General features: G+C 42.5%; 1 protein-coding gene and 1 long non-coding RNA gene across 8 annotated transcripts in view; both read right to left on the reverse strand.

Annotated features, from left to right (window-relative positions):
• LOC124000317 (copine-2-like) overlaps positions 1 to 11933 on the reverse strand; it is a 38282-nt gene extending 26349 nt beyond the window's left edge. Inside the window, exons 1-10 of the mRNA XM_046306595.1 lie at positions 11685 to 11933; positions 8555 to 8757; positions 6622 to 6801; positions 6413 to 6487; positions 6036 to 6107; positions 5660 to 5743; positions 5377 to 5466; positions 5134 to 5232; positions 4561 to 4647; positions 3992 to 4051 (exon numbers count right to left, since the gene is read on the reverse strand). Of these exons, the coding sequence (XP_046162551.1) occupies positions 3992 to 4051; positions 4561 to 4647; positions 5134 to 5232; positions 5377 to 5466; positions 5660 to 5743; positions 6036 to 6107; positions 6413 to 6487; positions 6622 to 6801; positions 8555 to 8728 (921 nt within the window). The 5' untranslated portion in view covers positions 8729 to 8757; positions 11685 to 11933. The remainder of the gene's footprint in view (positions 1 to 3991; positions 4052 to 4560; positions 4648 to 5133; positions 5233 to 5376; positions 5467 to 5659; positions 5744 to 6035; positions 6108 to 6412; positions 6488 to 6621; positions 6802 to 8554; positions 8758 to 11684) is intronic.
• Positions 11934 to 12477: 544 nt separating this feature from the next.
• LOC124000355 lies at positions 12478 to 17280 on the reverse strand. 7 transcript variants are annotated; one of them, XR_006832584.1, is made up of 9 exons: positions 17239 to 17280; positions 17089 to 17148; positions 16695 to 16979; positions 16339 to 16422; positions 15982 to 16255; positions 15757 to 15833; positions 15514 to 15617; positions 13445 to 13500; positions 12478 to 13185 (listed from the first exon to the last, which is right to left on the reverse strand). It is a non-coding gene; the product is annotated as an uncharacterized LOC124000355 (long non-coding RNA). The 7 variants fall into 7 exon arrangements; XR_006832585.1 differs by having other exon boundaries at positions 15982 to 16422; positions 16887 to 16979; XR_006832581.1 differs by having other exon boundaries at positions 15982 to 16422.
• Positions 17281 to 17523: the final 243 nt, after the last annotated feature.

Consider the following 17523-nt stretch of genomic DNA (forward strand, 5'->3'; position numbering starts at 1 on the left):
TAATGCACAATATCTCAGGAAAGACTGTGTGGGTTGTCAATACAGAAAACAGTCAGGCCCGCAACCTGGACTACAGGCCATGGGGAAAGCATTTCCACACAAAACACCAGGGGAGACTCTCAAATGGAATTGAATTTACCTTGAATATTGCAGCCCATTTGTGTAGGCTATCAGCTAGACAAAACCTGTTCAACGATAAATAGTGTCTGAATTTATCCTCAAGTCGATTACTTTTTTCCTCATTGTTTGGCTATTTAATGTGTACATTTTTATAAAACGTTTATAAGTAGCAGCTATATACGGTACATAGCTATGTTCGAATATCCAACATTAATTACTGAACAAGTCAGCCAGCAGTCTAAAAATGGCAGCATTGCAACACTGTGTATAGCTTCGTGAAATGTTAGGCATAACATGAGAAAATTATGATCAAATAGGCCTACCAATAAGCATGTATCCTTTAGTTAAAGCTAAGCTAAGCCCTGGCACCACAGAAAGCATATCATCGATTCGATAGGCATGAAGCCGCATAGACATGTCTACATTTCAGCACCATGGACAGAGATCGGTAGTCTATACTTCAACCTTGCGGAGGCCCAGAGAAACTGCGTTACGCTAGTGACAGGAGGGGACTAAGCACCCACTCCTGAGGGGCCCCCATGTTGAGGGTCAGCGTGGCTGACGTGTTGATGCCTAACCTCACCACCTGGGGGCGTCAAGAAGTCCAGGATCTAGTTGGAGTAGTTGCAGAGGGAGGTGTTCAGTCTCAGGGTCCTTAGCATAGTGATGAGCTTGGAGGGCACTATGGTGTTGAACACTGAGCTGTAGTCAATGAACAGCATCCTTACGTACTGTAGGTGTTCCTTTTGTCCAGTTGGGAAAGGGCAGTGTGGAGAGCAGTAGAGATTGCGTTATCTGTGGATCTGTTGGGGCAGTATGTGAATTGTAGTGGGTCCAGGGATGATGGGATGATGGTGTTGATGTGAGTCCTGAGCAGCCTTTCAAAGCACTTAATGTCTACAGATGTGAATGTTATCGGGCGATAATCATTTAGACAGGTTACCTTGGCGTTCTTGGGCACAGGGATGGTGGTCCGCTTCAAAGATATAGGTATTACAGACTGGTCAGGGAGATGTTGAAAATGTCAGTGACGACACTTGCCAGCTGGTCAGCACATGCTCTGAGTGCGCGTACTGGTAATTCGACATGCCTTGTAAATGTTAACCTGTTTAAAGGTCTTGCTCACACGGCTATGGAGAGCGTGATTACACAGTCATCTGGAATAGCTGGTGCACTCACACATGATTTAGTGTTGCTTGCCTCGAAGCAAGCATAGAAGGCATTTATAGCTCAACTGGTAGACTTGCGTCACTCGGCAGCTCATGACTGGGTTTCCTTTTGTAATCCGTGATATATTTGAAGCCCTGCCACATCCGATGAGCATCAGAGCCGGTGTAGTAGGATTCGATCTTAGTCCTGTATTGACACTTTGCCTATTTGATGGTTTGTGGTTATGATTTGGCGAGATATCTTATAAGAGTCGGGGTTAGTGTCCAGCTCCTTTGAAGCAGCAGCTCTAGCCTTCAGCCCCAGTGCGGATGTTGCTTGTAATCCATGGCTTCTGGTTTGGATATGTACGTACAGTCACTGTGGGGACGACGTCATCAATGCACATATTAATAAAGCCGGTGACTGATGTGGTAAACTCCTCAATGCCATCGGTTGAGTTCCGGAACATATTCCAGGCAGTGCTAGCGAAAGTCCTGTAGATTAGCATTGGACCACTTCCATATTGAGCGAGTCACTGATACTTCCTGTTTGAGATTTTGCTTGTAAGCGGGAATCAGGAGGATATATTTTCCAAATGGAAGGTGAGGGAGAGCTTTGTATGCATCTCTGTTTGTGGAGTAAAGGTTATCTAGAGTTCTTAGCATCTAGTTGCACAGGTGACATGCTGGTAGAAATTAGATAAAACGGATTTCAGTTTTCCTGCATTAAATAACCGGCCAAATCAAATCAAATCAAAAATGTTTAGAGCATGGTTTGTCACATACACATGGTTATGACAGATGTTAATGGCATATATTATATTATTATACATACACATGGTTAGCAGATGTTAATGCGAGTGTAGCGAAATGCTTGTGCTTCTAGTTCCGACAATGCAGTAATAACCAACAAGTAATCTAGCTAACAATTCCAAAACTACTACCTTATTGACACAAGTGTAAGGGGATAAAGAATATGTACATAAAGATATATGAATGAGTGATGGTACAGAGCGGCATAGGCAAGATACAGTAGATGGTATATACCACTTGAGGGTCAGAGTTTACAGGTAGATAGTACCACAGGAGAGTGAGAGTACAGGGTCAGAGTTTACAGGTAGAGTGAGAGTACAGGGTCAGAGTTTACAGGTAGAGTGTTAGAGTACAGGGTCAGAGTTTACAGGTAGAAAGTGAGAGTACAGGGTCAGAGTTTACAGGTAGAGAGTGGGAGTACAGGGTCAGAATTTACAGGTAGAAAGTGGGAGTACAGGGTCAGAGTTTACAGGTAGAGAGTGGGAGTACAGGGTCAGAGTTTACAGGTAGAGAGTGGGAGTACAGGGTCAGAGTTTACAGGTAGAGAGTGGGAGTACAGGGTCAGGGTTTACAGGTAGAGAGTGGGAGTACAGGGTCAGAGTTTACAGGTATAGAGTGGGAGTACAGGGTCAGAGTTTACAGGTAGAAAGTGGGAGTACAGGGTCAGAGTTTACAGGTAGAGAGTGGGAGTACAGGGTCAGAGTTTACAGGTAGAGAGTGGGAGTACAGGGTCCGAGTTTACAGGTAGAAAGTGGGAGTACAGGGTCAGAGTTTACAGGTAGAAAGTGGGAGTACAGGGTCAGAGTTTACAGGTAGAAAGTGGGAGTACAGGGTCAGAGTTTACAGGTAGAGAGTGGGAGTACAGGGTCAGAGTTTACAGGTAGAGAGTGGGAGTACAGGGTCAGAGTTTACAGGTAGAGAGTGGGAGTACAGGGTCAGAGTTTACAGGTAGAGAGTGGGAGTACAGGGTCAGAGTTTACAGGTAGAGAGTGGGAGTACAGGGTCAGAGTTTACAGGTAGAGAGTGGGAGTACAGGGTCAGAGTTTACAGGTAGAAAGTGAGAGTACAGGGTCAGAGTTTACAGGTAGAAAGTGGGAGTACAGGGTCAGAGTTTACAGGTAGAGAGTGGGAGTACAGGGTCAGAGTTTACAGGTAGAGAGTGGGAGTACAGGGTCAGAGTTTACAGGTAGAGAGTGGGAGTACAGGGTCAGAGTTTACAGGTAGAGAGTGGGAGTACAGGGTCAGAGTTTACAGATAGAGAGTGGGAGTACAGGGTCAGAGTTTACAGGTAGAAAGTGGGAGTACAGGGTCAGAGTTTACAGGTAGAGAGTGGGAGTACAGGGTCAGAGTTTACAGGTAGAAAGTGGGAGTACAGGGTCAGAGTTTACAGGTAGAGAGTGGGAGTACAGGGTCAGAGTTTACAGGTAGAAAGTGGGAGTACAGGGTCAGAGTTTACAGGTAGAGAGTGGGAGTACAGGGTCAGAGTTTACAGGTAGAAAGTGTGAGTACAGGGTCAGAGTTTACAGGTAGAGTGTGGGAGTACAGGGTCAGAGTTTACAGGTAGAAAGTGAGAGTACAGGGTCAGAGTTTACAGGTAGAGAGTGGGAGTACAGGGTCAGAGTTTACAGGTAGAAAGTGGGAGTACAGGGTCAGAGTTTACAGGTAGAAAGTGAGAGTACAGGGTCAGAGTTTACAGGTAGAGAGTGGGAGTACAGGGTCAGAGTTTACAGGTAGAAAGTGGGAGTACAGGGTCAGAGTTTACAGGTAGAAAGTGGGAGTACAGGGTCAGAGTTTACAGGTAGAAAGTGGGAGTACAGGGTCAGAGTTTATAGGTAGAGCGTTAGAGTACAGGGTCAGAGTTTACAGGTAAAACATGGGAGAAACATTGAGGTAAGTGATGACATACTCACAGTGAACATGATTTGGCATCCACCTAAAATATAGTCCAGGAAGGTATAGTCCCTTTCAACCTGAGGATACAGTATTCAAAGATTATTCTAACTCTGCTCATACCATTTCATCCATACTGTATCAAGTTCAAATTATTTTTCCTATAGATAAATAATTGGAGAAGGCACGGAAGTGGCACTTTGATAGGATTGAGTATTCTCCATACTCAGTAATTGACTGCCTGATCAAAGGTGATTACTGCAGCAGCCCCTGGTTGACTGTGTGAGACTGACAGGTGTTTTGTGCTGATATTAATAAATACATTTAATAGCGATTTGAGCCATTACTCTAATCCCTGCCTGCAGCAACACCAAAATTACAGGCATTTTGTTTGTAATAAAAAAAATATTCTGAAGGAAAGTCATTAGCTGTGTGCATAAGGATTTAATGTGCATTCATAATTGAATTAAAAGGCAGTCTCCTTTTAGACTTAATATGCATTTTGCAGTTGCCATAGTGTGTTGACTAATTAGTCATTAAGAGGGATAGTGTACACTATATCTATTAGACTCTATGTGTTTTGGTTCACCTTGCATGACTTCAGAATGATGATTCCAGAGTTTTTGTAGCTCTTTTTCTTCTTCTGTTTCTTGGGATTAATGCATTCAAATTCGATCTGGAGTAGAAGAATACAGAGTAAGAAATTACCACTGGGACCCCTCTGCACATCCACACAATGTACACTCTCCCATCGGCTGTATTTGCATTTCTGCCATTAGCTAATGACACAAGGTTTTCAACAGGAAGTCAGGAGCGAAAAACGTAAGTCAAATACAGAGCTGTTCCTATACTTCTCTCTCCAGGTGTGGCCGGGCTGTAAAATAAAGCATAACCCAACATGTATTAACGAGGTTAAAAACAAGGCGTAAATAAGCTCTTGTGAATATCCAAATGAACAGGTGTCTTCCATTCAGAAATGGTGAGCTGTGTTAACTGCTGTGTTAACTGCAGTGTCTTAAGTGAGTCATCCACTCACAGTGTGGAGAACACTGAGAGTTGAGACAATGTAAAAATTGTGTTTGATCCACACCACAGCATGACTAAAGCATGCAGAACAAACCCCCATAGATAAACTGGAGTAGCTCTCAAATCCATCCCTCACCTCCAGTGAATTTTGGGCTTCACTCATCTTGTTGACAGTGGTCTGAAACTCTCCAATGAAGTCATGGCCTCCATCGTTGTCGTAATCATAGCACAGTACCTAAAATACGAGACAACATACAGTAATACCACAATAAATAACTTCTTAAAATGTATTTGGCTATTTACATACGGTATCTAAAGGGGATTCCATTTTCATACCATCGCCCTCAGATGAATGTACATGTTGATAAACCTTACTCACCTTGATGCTCCTGTCCACGTCCCCGTTACAGAGGGAGATGAGTGGTACTGTGAAGGGCTTCCACACCGGGTCCAGAGTGTTCTTTATCACCTGCAGCACAAAAACAGGTACAGTGAGAACACTTCTTCCATGTTACTTGGAATACAGAACTCAGAAGCAAATCCAAGCCTATCCAGTTACTGTTGACAGCAGGTGGTAAGACACCTTGTTTGGTGATTTAACACACTCAGTTCTGCAGTATTGACATTTAAATAGTTTAAACAGCCACCCCCGACCAACTCACCTCTGTCCTGTGGACTAACATCCATTTCCCATCATCTCCTTGCTTATGGAACTCTAGGTAGGGGTCTGATTTTCCAAAGAAATCCTACAAAACAAAACAATCTGTTTTGACAATGGCCCACATAGCTGCCAGCATACCACTATAAAAATACAAATACAATTGTGTGAACTAACTCTTGCACTTGACTTTTTTTTCCTCTTTACTATCTCTGACTTTGCAACTTTAAGATGAATGCACTAATCAAAGTAGCTCTGGATAAGAGCATCTGCTAAATGACTCAAATGTAAAATATAAATGGACAAAATATTATTGTTGTTCCATATATTAAGTAAGAACCTTTTAACAGAGATGGTAATATAGTAGCAGTAACTCTTACCTTCTTGTCAAGCTTTCTCCCACACAATGTCAATGTGATTATTCTATTGTCTGACAGTTCCAGCGCACTTATCTGCATACAAGACAAACTGTTACTGTGTGTGTGTGTGTGTGTGTGTGTGTGTGTGTGTGTGTGTGTGTGTGTGTGTGTGTGTGTGTGTGTGTGTGTGTGTGTGTGTGTGTGTGTGTGTGTGTGTGTGTGTGTGTGTGTGTGTGTGTGTGTGTGTGTGTGTGTGTGTGTGTGTGTGTGTGTGTGTGTGTGTGTGTGTGTGTGTGTGTGTGTGTGTGTGTGTGTGTGTGTGTGTGTGTGTGTGTGGACATGTTTATAGTTCTTGGATTTCTTTGTGGGAATGAGGTATATAAGCATGATGTTCTCACTGTGATGGTTCCCTTCCCAGCTGGCTTGCTATTGGCCAAGGTTAGTGGTCGGTGAAGTTTCTTATTGGACACAATCTAAAGGTCACAGAGCAGAGAGAGAAGTGAGTGAGGAGTGAAATGCCCAACTGCAGATAAACATTAGCAAGTGATAAACAGATGCAGAAAGGGGTCACAGACAGACTCCAAGAACAGTGTGACATGTAGCATACCACCCCCAGTGTACAGATGTACTCTCCCAGGAAGTCATGCTCATACAGCTGGCTGCTGCACTTGTCCTCATCAAACAGGGCAAACTTGAGCTTCTGGACCTCCTCAAAATGGTAGTCCACCTTAAACTTCACCCCAAACACTGGATTCAGGTTATTCACTGCAGTCTCTGTTCGACCAATCTGAAAATAATACACAGGAATACACTATGTTTTTCTCAAACAAGTACTGTACTCACACACAACCACCGCGCACACACAGCGGAGGTGGAGGGTGGACATGTGGGGGTGTTGAAGGTTGATAAGGTCTTGTTCATGTGAAAGATAAAACCAGGTGGTGGTGACTAACACAGTGTATGTCTGACTCAGACTGATAGAAGATGTACACATACTCATCACCCCCTCTTGTTCTCCCATCGCTGAGCCTAGAGCGGGGCAGACTGTATATGTTTCTTCTCTGCTTTGTCTGTTTGACTGGAACCCTGAGTCTCTGTGTCTCTCCAACCACCTTCTGATTGTTACCCCCTCCCCTTTCTGTGTTATCACACATCCCTCTTTACCCCCACAGAACAGATGGCCACTCCACCCAGAGTGAACCCCTCTCTCACGCCTAGACGGACAGGGAGAAAAACCCTTCACTTCTCAATGCCTGCTCTGCCGTATGTTTTCTGGCTGTGTGTGTATTGTTTTGTGTTTCATATGCTGTAGCTTTCATCATGATCCAAAGAGAAACCATTGTGAGGATGACTATTTTACACCCCCGGAATAGCACACACGTACTTTTTATACATAGGCTACCCGTTTTCAAAACCCACTGTGTATATTCCATGTCCCTTCCCTGTTTGCCTGTTAGTTCCATTCCACATTTCTCTTTCCACACATTAAGAACATCATGATTCCTTTGTTTCCATCCACGTTTCCATGGTTACTGCAGCAACCGCTATGCTGGTTTCATGTTGGAGCCTGCCCTGTTGACCGACAGCTCAGGCCTGCAGGAACACACTCAGCCTGCCTCAACAGAACACTACCCAGGCAGGCAGGCATGTTTTTCCCTGGCACTGAGAGGGTACCCAGAGCGCGCGCACGCACACACACACACACACACACACACACACACACACACACACACACACACACACACACACACACACACACACACACACACACACACACACACACACACACACACACACACACACACACACACACACACACACAGTCATGAGCCCTGCCTAGTTCTACAATTTCTCTTCTTATAATGCGATTTTAAACCTAACCCTAACCACACTGCTAACTCTAACCTTAAAGCTTCTTTTTTCATGCATTTTTACAATATAGCCAATATGACTTTGTAACTGTGTTAGGCAACACGGCTTCAGACAGCTGTGGATTAATGTTTCTCCATAGTATATTGATAGGTGCAGAAAGGTGGATGGCAGGGTAGCCTAGTGGTTAGAGCATTGGGCTAGTAACTGAAAGGATGCAAGCTGGCAAGGTACAAATCTGTCATTCTGCCCCTGAACAAGGCAGTGTTCCTAGAATTTGTTCTTAACTGACATGCCTAGTTAAATAAAGGTTTTTAAAAAATCCACAATTTCCCTGGTTTATACAGAACACTCAGTGTTTTTGCAAACTTGACTAGTAAGTGATAAAACATTGAGAGCATTCAACAGTGAGAGGAAATTTCTTCGTAATGTTTATTTCACCCTCTCAAGTAGTTTGCTTTTCATTTTTAACTCTCTCTTTTAGCATCTCTCAGTATCATCCTTGTTCCAACTTTCATCATAACCACAAATTCTTCATTTTTTTAACCTCTATACTACCCTCCAGTCAGTCACCCATTCCTTCTACTTTTCCAGCAACCATTTCCCTCCTCTCGCCATGAATCATTATTCATCCACCCTTTTCCACCCATGTCCACCCCTCCCCTCATCACCTCAACCCAGCTGCTGTCCACCTCATTGAATAGCACACAGAAGGGGTCTGACTTGGAGGTCACATCTCTGTCCAGCAGGTTGCCGCAGCACACAGACAGCTCCACCCTGGTGATGCAGTGCTGGGGACTCACGGTGGGCCCAGAGTCGGGCCCCGTGCCTAGCGTGTAGGCCATGTCGGCAGGATTGTCAGCCCTCCCACAGCCTGGGAACATACACAGCAAAGAGAAACAGCACTATGAATGACATTACTGTAGCACTGAGCGTTCTGTAGACTCATCGATTCAAAATAAGGTAGAGAGACTGACAAAAACATGGGGATCCTTAATGCAGGGTGGTTAATGACAGAACATTTGAGACCTACAGAGACCTCATATTCCATATTCAATAGAACATAAAAATGTAATTTTATCCATGTGCAGTATCCAGAGAGTTGCCTAAATCAATTCAGCTGCAAGAAAAACAAAGGTCAGGGCCACACACAGAATAATTTATCTAGTACATTGGTCCATCATGTGTCATATGAGAGAATAACTAATGAGATCTGTACTCTGTCAAACATTCATGCACAGGTAATGTAATTTGTAAGGACATGATGAGTATGGTGAGAGCTCTTGTTGCTAAGATACTGATGTGCCATTGTGGAAGACCCTCCTTCCACTGCTAGTGGAACCAGGAAATTGGTTATATTCCCTAGAGATCACAGATATGCAACTGCATATGTTATAGCATCATTTATTAACTTAAGTAATTCAATATAAGGTTATACTAAAACCACTGTAAATACAACTAAAACCAAAATGATTATTTACCTACATTGTCATTTTCTGATATGGTTAATGGACTTTTTTATATAAGCACTATAGATGAGGCTCTCTATGAAGCTCTTACCATATGAAGGTCTTCCGTTACCAATAATTAGCTTCAACCAAAGCAAATGGAAAAAGTGTACAAAGGGAGCATACGGACGTGTTCCGTCACACAAACATCACACACTGCCAACCAAATCATAATCAATCTTCATGGATGTATGTATGCGCAAGCAAGTGCGCAAAAGTAAAGTTCATATTCTCATTCGCTTGTATAATGTAAACGGTTAAATGTTATTTTGGTATCCGTAAAAATATTATACTGAAGACATCAGCATAGCATTGCTCACATACCTAAAGTAAAAAGGGGGATAACTCACCCCATATCCCTAAACAGCCTCTCAGGTTCAGTCCATCCAACATTACAGTCACTGGAGTGACTGAAACACTCTTCACACCTAAGGCAAAGCTTTGGCCATATATAACCTGACCATAAGGGCCATTTTTAGCATAATAGCCACATTCTATTTGTTCACTTCTGATGGCTGATGATGTCATGGAAAACTTGTATTGTTACCAAATCAACAGCATAATCATCCTTATCCTTATACAAACAGAGAGATCGACAATCCAAACACACACACACACACACCAACAACCACTTATCGCTCAAACTGGAAACTGTGCCTCACTCACCTTAATAGCACAGTAAACACAACATACATGGTAATTTACTCTAACACTCTAATTACCTGTCTGCCCTGGTGTATGCTGACAAGTGGCAGAAATTGAGCATTTTCTTTCCCAGGGTACAATACGCATATTTGTGGGGAATAGGGGAATGGGGCAATACTTTGCAGTGTTTTCCCTAGGAATTTTCCCAGGGTACAATAAGCATATTTGTGGGGAATAGGGGAATGGGGCAGTACTATGCAGTGTTTTCCCTAGGAATTTTTTCAGTATTGGTGGTAACGGTAACAGGTTTGGAGGGGGGGGGGCTGCATTGCTACTAGCATTAATACAATGACATGCTAGCAGTTCCCATAGACTTCCAGTTATTGAGCCAAAGCGCGTCTCGCTTTTAAATGGATGCTGGGGAAACATGTAGGGGGTAAATATAGGGGAAACATCGCTATGGGATATAAGTAAGTGGCTACAGAGGAGAGGCAGACACTGCAATTTTAAGGAAGCTTAGAACTGTCAGTGATTGGAATGTCAAAAGACAATGCCACATACTGTTTGTGTATTGAAGTTCAAATAGGAACTTTGATACTTTACCGAAAACTGAGTTGAATACAGTAGGCAACCTTAAAGACTGGCGATCTGTGAGTTACAGACCCAGGTCACCACCCTCAGTGTCATGTTGTCTTCCTGTCTGTGTGGCAGAGGAAGTGGCCTCCCCACAAGTAAATACAGGGCTGGTTGTCCCCCCCCAGATGCCCTTTTGGGCAACCTTTTGTCAGACCATTCATTCAGATGGTAAAAATATTCAATTGGCTCTTGTGGCAGTAATAATGCTACATGTGCAAATGGTCCAGGCTAAATCAACACATAAACTGTGAGAAATATGCATAGATTGCTATTTATCAAGATTATTATCTATCAAGACCATTTTCAACCCATGATGTAAATTGAATTCCCATCTTCACTAATCTCAGTGCTTAAGGACCGGGCTGACTGCATCATCTGCTCTACTGTGAGAGCGCAAATGTCACTGGAGAATACTTATGAGGGTGGGTGAGAAGGGAACAGAGTTTCTCCACCTTTGATGGTGGCGTACAATAGAAATTGTATAGATTTCAGAATATATTTTAACAACCAAAAAATCCAGAGAGAGATGGAGCAATGCAGAGAGCAAGAGACCAACAGAGATAAGCTACGTCCCCATTTTAATAGACAGACAGGAGAGAACCAGAGAAGTAAAGACATGGGTCTCTGAGAAGACTGTGACATTTCTGCTTTAGAGCTAGTGACAACTGTCTCTGTTTACTCTTGTGCTTGACAGCGTGAACTTTGTGAGGGTTTTCTGTAGATCTGTATGTGACACAAACATTATGTTCACAATAACCTCTGACATATCCTGAGTGCAAGCCTAAATATTTTCATCAGTTTACAGTTTCAGAAGTAGTACATTGAGAATTACAATATATCAATATCCCAAATTCACTGGTAATATTTGAATTTGCAGCACACCTTTGAACACCTTGCATGTTCATTTCAGAGTCATTGATTTACTTAATGTACATACTTCCAGACATAATATGCATACCGTTAATAGCACATGACAAAAATACACTGCCCAAGAGCCCCAATATTCACTTACCTTAGTAAACGTGATTTAAGTACTACTCTAGCCACTTCTCTTCTCTGAAGATTCCTTATTTCTTGATAGCTCAAACACTTTTCTCCCTATGCACAAATTGAAGTTATTTTCATGATGTCAAAAAATATCATCAGGGGAAAACAAATTGTTGTAGTTCGCCACGGGGGCAAGTCATTCTGCGCTGTGACAGTCTCTAGCCGAGTGGTGTAGAGGAGCGATACTAGTAGTCGCGCATTGCTCTGAACTCCGCCCGAATCACACGCGCTCTATTCTGGGATAATTGCCTTCAGCAAAATGAAAATATAAATGCTCTGGTTTGGTAATACATAGACTAAGCTACATATTTTCTTAACATATAGGCTTTTTGTGTTATCAGGTATCACTCAAATAGGGACCAATTCTGTACATCTCAGTGCCAATATGTTTGACACAGAAGTACAGTATATTACATCACATGACATAGTTGAAGGTCACTCAACTTTTTGTTGGGGTGGTGGGAGAATATACCCCAGTGTTTGATTGAATATGGTGCACTGCTGTCTCATTTGCCAAAACACTCTGTCAGTCTCAATTTACAAGGTACAATATAGTCAAACAGCTCATCATTTACATCAGTGAGTATTGGTTATTTTGTCAAATAAAGAAGACAAAAACAAATATTAATTGTGTAAACATTTCAAATGGAGTTGACTGGAGGTTATTTTTTCTTGATTCAGAATAGAACCTTATATTGTGAAATTGTATTGCCATCTAGAGGTAAGTTCAGATAAAGAAAATCACTGTTTACAAAGCATAGAATATGAAGAAGACTTGTCTCCCACTTTATTAGACCAGTGCATGTCATAATAAAACATCAAAATGGACATTACAAAAACAAGTAAACAAGAAATATGCCACATGAAACAAAACACAACAAGTTTAAGGAATAAATTAGTAGATAAAATGCACCATTGGTTAGAACCTGTAAGTCAGCATTTCACTGTAAGGTTTACACCTGTTTTATTCGGCGCATGTGACAAATAAACTTTGATTTGAAACATGAGCAATGACAGAATTAGAATCCAGCAGTTCAAGAGAACAAATTGACTTGGTCTCACCGACCCTTTTAGTCAGATGTGAAAAATAAATCATTCTGCAAACCTTAAGCAATCAATGAATCCCAGACTCAAAATCAATGCAGAAATAAATATGAGAGTGGATAGAGACAACACACAGACCTTTCCAGGAAGAGGAAGAAAGAGCGATAGAGACCAGTTCCCAGGTTTGGAATAAAGGTTCACTGCCCCCCCTACAAGGATCATTTTATTGTTTGATTTGATGACCTGCTATCATTTTAAGGAAATGTGGTCTCTAAGTGCATAACATATTATAAAAATAAAAGTGCAAGTTGACTGTTCTGCTGAATGAGTAGATCATAGGCAACGTGGAGAAGAAGTTGAGCCTCTTCTCCCTCTGTCTCAGTCTCTGGGCATCACTGGCAGAGATACTATTCCTCCACAGTCTGGTCAAACAGGGAGAGGAAATGACTATTACTGGCATTGTACACAACAAAGATAGTACCCCAATTGCTGATTGATAGTCAGCATAAGTACATTAATATGATTGACAGAATTCAACTAAACATTTTCCAGCTACTTTTCCAAGCCACCTCTGGTCTCTTGGCCGTTCCACCCCTACAGGAGAATCCCTGCCCATCTTCCGAAAATGTCTGAAACCCTACCTCTTCAAATATTATCTCAAATAAGACATCTCAGTCTTACCCAGGTTCTGGATCAGCCTCTCTCCTGCTTGGTCACCAATATAGTTATCTGACAGGCTGACACACAAAGATAAAGAAGTTAAATGATGCCCCAGTCTGTGTTTTACACAGAAATCTGGGTCAACACTCTCCTCTTCTAATGATTGAGAGAGAAACAGGTTCACTTCATATCATAGCTCATGATATCAGTATGTTTCATCAGTATGTTTCCTCTGAACCAGTTCAGGAAGTAGAATAAGCTGAACTTTGTGAGGCCAATATAATAAAGGTATATAATAAAGGTGTCTTTACAAACCAATCCGAACTTTGAACCCTCTCTATACAGTGCTTTCGGAAAGTATTCAGACCCCTTGACTTATTGTAACATATGTTACTTTACAGCCTTATTCTAAATTGGATTAAATCATTTTTTTCCTCATCAATCCACACACAATACTGACAAATCAAAAATAGTTTTTTTTTATACATTTTAGCAAATTTAATACAAATAAAGAACAGAAATACCTTATTTACACAAGTATTCAGACTCTTTTCTATGCGACTTGAACTTGAGCTCAGGTGCATCCTGTTTACATTGATCATCCTTGAGATGTTTCTACAACTTGATTAGAGTCCATCTGTGGTGAATTCAATTGATTGGACATGATTTAGAAAGGCCCACACTTGTCTGTATACGGTCCCACAGTTGACAGTGCATGTCAGAGCAAAAACCATGAGTTCAAAAGAATTGTCCGTAGAGCTCTGAGACAGGAGAGGCACAGATCTGGGGAAGTATACCAAAACATTTGTGCAGCATTGAAGGTCCCCAAGAACACAGTGGCCTCCATCATTCTCAAATGAAAAAAGTTTGGAACCGAGCTGGTCGCCCGGCCAAACTGAGCAATCGGTGGAGCCTTGCTCAGGGAGGTGACCAAGAACCCGATGGTCACTCTGACAGAGCTCCAGAGTTCCTCTGTGGAGATGGGAGAACCTTCCAGAAGGACAATCATCTCTGCAGCACTCCACCAAGCAGGCCTTTATGGTAGAGTGGCCAGATGGAAGCCACTCCTCAGTAAAAGGCACATGACAGCCCGCTTTGAGTACGCCAAAAGGCACCTAAATGACTCTCACCATAAGAAACAAGATTCTCTGGCCTGAATGACAAGGGTCACGTCTGGAGAAACCTGGCACCATCCCTATGGTGAAGCATGGTGGTGGCAGCATCAAGCTGTGGGGACTAGTCAGGATCGAGGGAAAGATGAATGGAGCAAAGTACAGAGAGATCCTTGATGAAAACCTGCTCCAGAGCGCTCAGGACCTCAGACTGGGGCGAAGGTTCACCTTCCAACAGGACAATGACCCTAAGCACACAGCCAAGACAATGCAGGAGTGGCTTCAGGACAAGTCTCTGAATGTCCTTGAGTGGCCCAGACAGAGCTTGGACTTGAACCGGATCGAACATCTCTGGAGAGACCTGAACATTTAAAAATTGTATTTTTTTTATTTCACCAACCAGGTCAGCCAGTTGAGAACAAGTTTTCATTTACAACTGCGACCTGGCCAAGATAAAGCAAGGCAGTGCGACAAAAACAACAACACAGAGTTACACATAAACAAACGTCAAGTCAATAACACAACATAAAAATCTATGCATAGTGTGTGAAAATGTAGAAGAATAGTTGTGCAGCGACGCTCCCTATCAAATCTGACAGAGTTTGAGAGGATCTGCAGAGTAGAATGGGAGAAACACTCCAAATACAGGTGTTCCAAGCTTGTAGCGTCATACCCAAGAAGACTCTAGGCTGTAATAGCTTCCAAAGGTGCGTCAACAAAATACTGAGTAAAGGGTCTGAATACTTATGTAAATGTGATATTGCTTTGTCATTATGGGGTATTTTGTGTAGATTGATGAGGGGGGCAAAAATGAATTCATATTAGAATAAGGCTGTAACGTAACAAAATGTGAAAAAAGTCAAGGGGTCTGAATACTTTCCGAATACACTGTACCTCTTTCATGATGACAAGTTTAAAATGTCTGCCTTAATCCTAAACACACCAAAGTTGTACCCATGAAGCCCATTTGAATATTACCTGGTACTTTGACAGGTTCTAACATTGGATCATTTGACACTCAATCTCCTCCATTGCTCTGAGCCCCTCCAGAGAGGCCAGTAGGACCAGTGTGGTCCCCTCCCCTGGGGATCCAGTCACCATGGTTACAAACTTATTCAGACTACGGACAGATCACAAATCATTGGCAAAGATAACTCTACACCACATTTGTCTCAGGCATGGCAAAGCCCACTACGTTCTCTATCAGGAAGCTCTACTCACTTTAGCCTCGTCAAGAAGGTCATAGTCCCTGTGCCAAGGAGACTGTGCTCTCTTGATCCAGCTGTGCAGAGTCAAGGCTGTGGACAGGATACAGGTATTTAGCTCATACCCTTACCCCAGGACACACAGTATATCATAGGAATAGCTGTCAGTCATGGTGGTCATGCTGTGCTGCAGTGGGAGGTCAGAGTTGGTGAGGGAATCTCAAAAGCGAACGTTTTTTACCTGATCCCCTCCAGAGAGAGACACTGTCCAAGCCCTTTGACCAGGTCCAATGCTCCTTCAGCTGTCCAACCAGAGCACAGGGACAGACTGGGGGACAGAGGGATCCGCAGAAGTATTGTTGTGTCACTGGCCAGGTGGGGGAATACAGGTAGGGGTGATATGTAGAGAAACAAAGCGTGTCAGTTATTACTTGATTGTTCTGATATTTGGTAGGTTCTGGAGTGTTCTGGTCAGAACTACAGCTCCTCTGTCACTGATCACATGACCAGAAGAACTAAGGTGGAGGGAGTGGTGAACGGTCAGAGTTAGTGCCAGAAATTAAACATAAGTAAGAATAGAGAATTGACAATCACTTACTTGAAGCTCTCAAGGCTTTTAGCCTGCAACAACCCCTCGGCAAGGAGCAATACCACATCTTCAGATATTTCTTTTGACTCAAGACTACAGAAAAATATAAACATGTTTATATTTTTCATGTGCATCCTAGGATATTAATCTTTGGCCTACAAAACCCATGTAAAGCTCTTCCAACCCCCAAATTCACAACAACATAAGCCTCACCAGAGTTTCCTCAGACTAACTAAGGATGGTAGGACAGAGCAGAGCAACTCTGCTCCCACTCTACCGATGCTGTTGTGTGGCAAATTAGAGGAAAATAAGAAATAGGTATAACTTAATACAACTAAATTAGACATTACAAACACTTTAACTACTTCCAAAGTATTCCCAGGTCCCTTCTCGCAGATACTTAATCTAGGTCCTGCAGCAAAGAGGGCATCTCTGGAGCACAGTCTGCAGAGACACTAGGTGGTGCCCTTGTACTGCACAGTCTACTAGGCTGAAACACAAGAGGCAGGAACATACAACAGGGAGAATATGCAGTAACCAATTGTGAGCCATCTTACACACATTCCTGTTGATGTAGGAATAATAGAGGACTCTGCTTTCACCTGATGGTCACGGTAGACAGAGAGCTAGCCATGTCTGCAGAATCATCACTGAAACACAAATGAAGCCAGCTCAGTTAAAACAGAAAGAGCTGTTATCTTTATCTTCACATCTAAAAATATTTTGCAAATAGACAACGAAAATGTATTTTAGCTTTACCTGGTAGGAGTGTGATTTGTGCGTTTTTCCAAAGTAATGTGTACAGTGGTGTGGTTTACCCTGCAAAATAAGTTCACACATACATTATGAATATCATGTTCTATTTTACTATACATTAAATATTACCCCAATGCCAACATGAATTCTCACCTGATGGTGTGTATGTTGTGGTTCAGGTTCAAGCAGCAGGAGACCAGGTTAACAGCTGCTTCTGCTGTGATCCACGTCTCCTCAATACTGATGGGAAATACACACAGTCTGTTAACCTGAATCATACACACTCACACAAGAGATCCCACACACAAATGCTATTCCCATATCCTCCTCACCTGATATAGTGTTGGACATGACCACACCTCAGCTGCTTCACCAAGTCTTCAATCACCTGAACATTCAGTCCGTTGTTTCTTATACTGAAGGGAAAAAGTCAGTAAT

The sequence above is a fragment of the Oncorhynchus gorbuscha genome, linkage group LG02 (genome assembly GCF_021184085.1).
Source record: "Oncorhynchus gorbuscha isolate QuinsamMale2020 ecotype Even-year linkage group LG02, OgorEven_v1.0, whole genome shotgun sequence".
Classification (NCBI taxonomy): domain Eukaryota; kingdom Metazoa; phylum Chordata; class Actinopteri; order Salmoniformes; family Salmonidae; genus Oncorhynchus; species Oncorhynchus gorbuscha.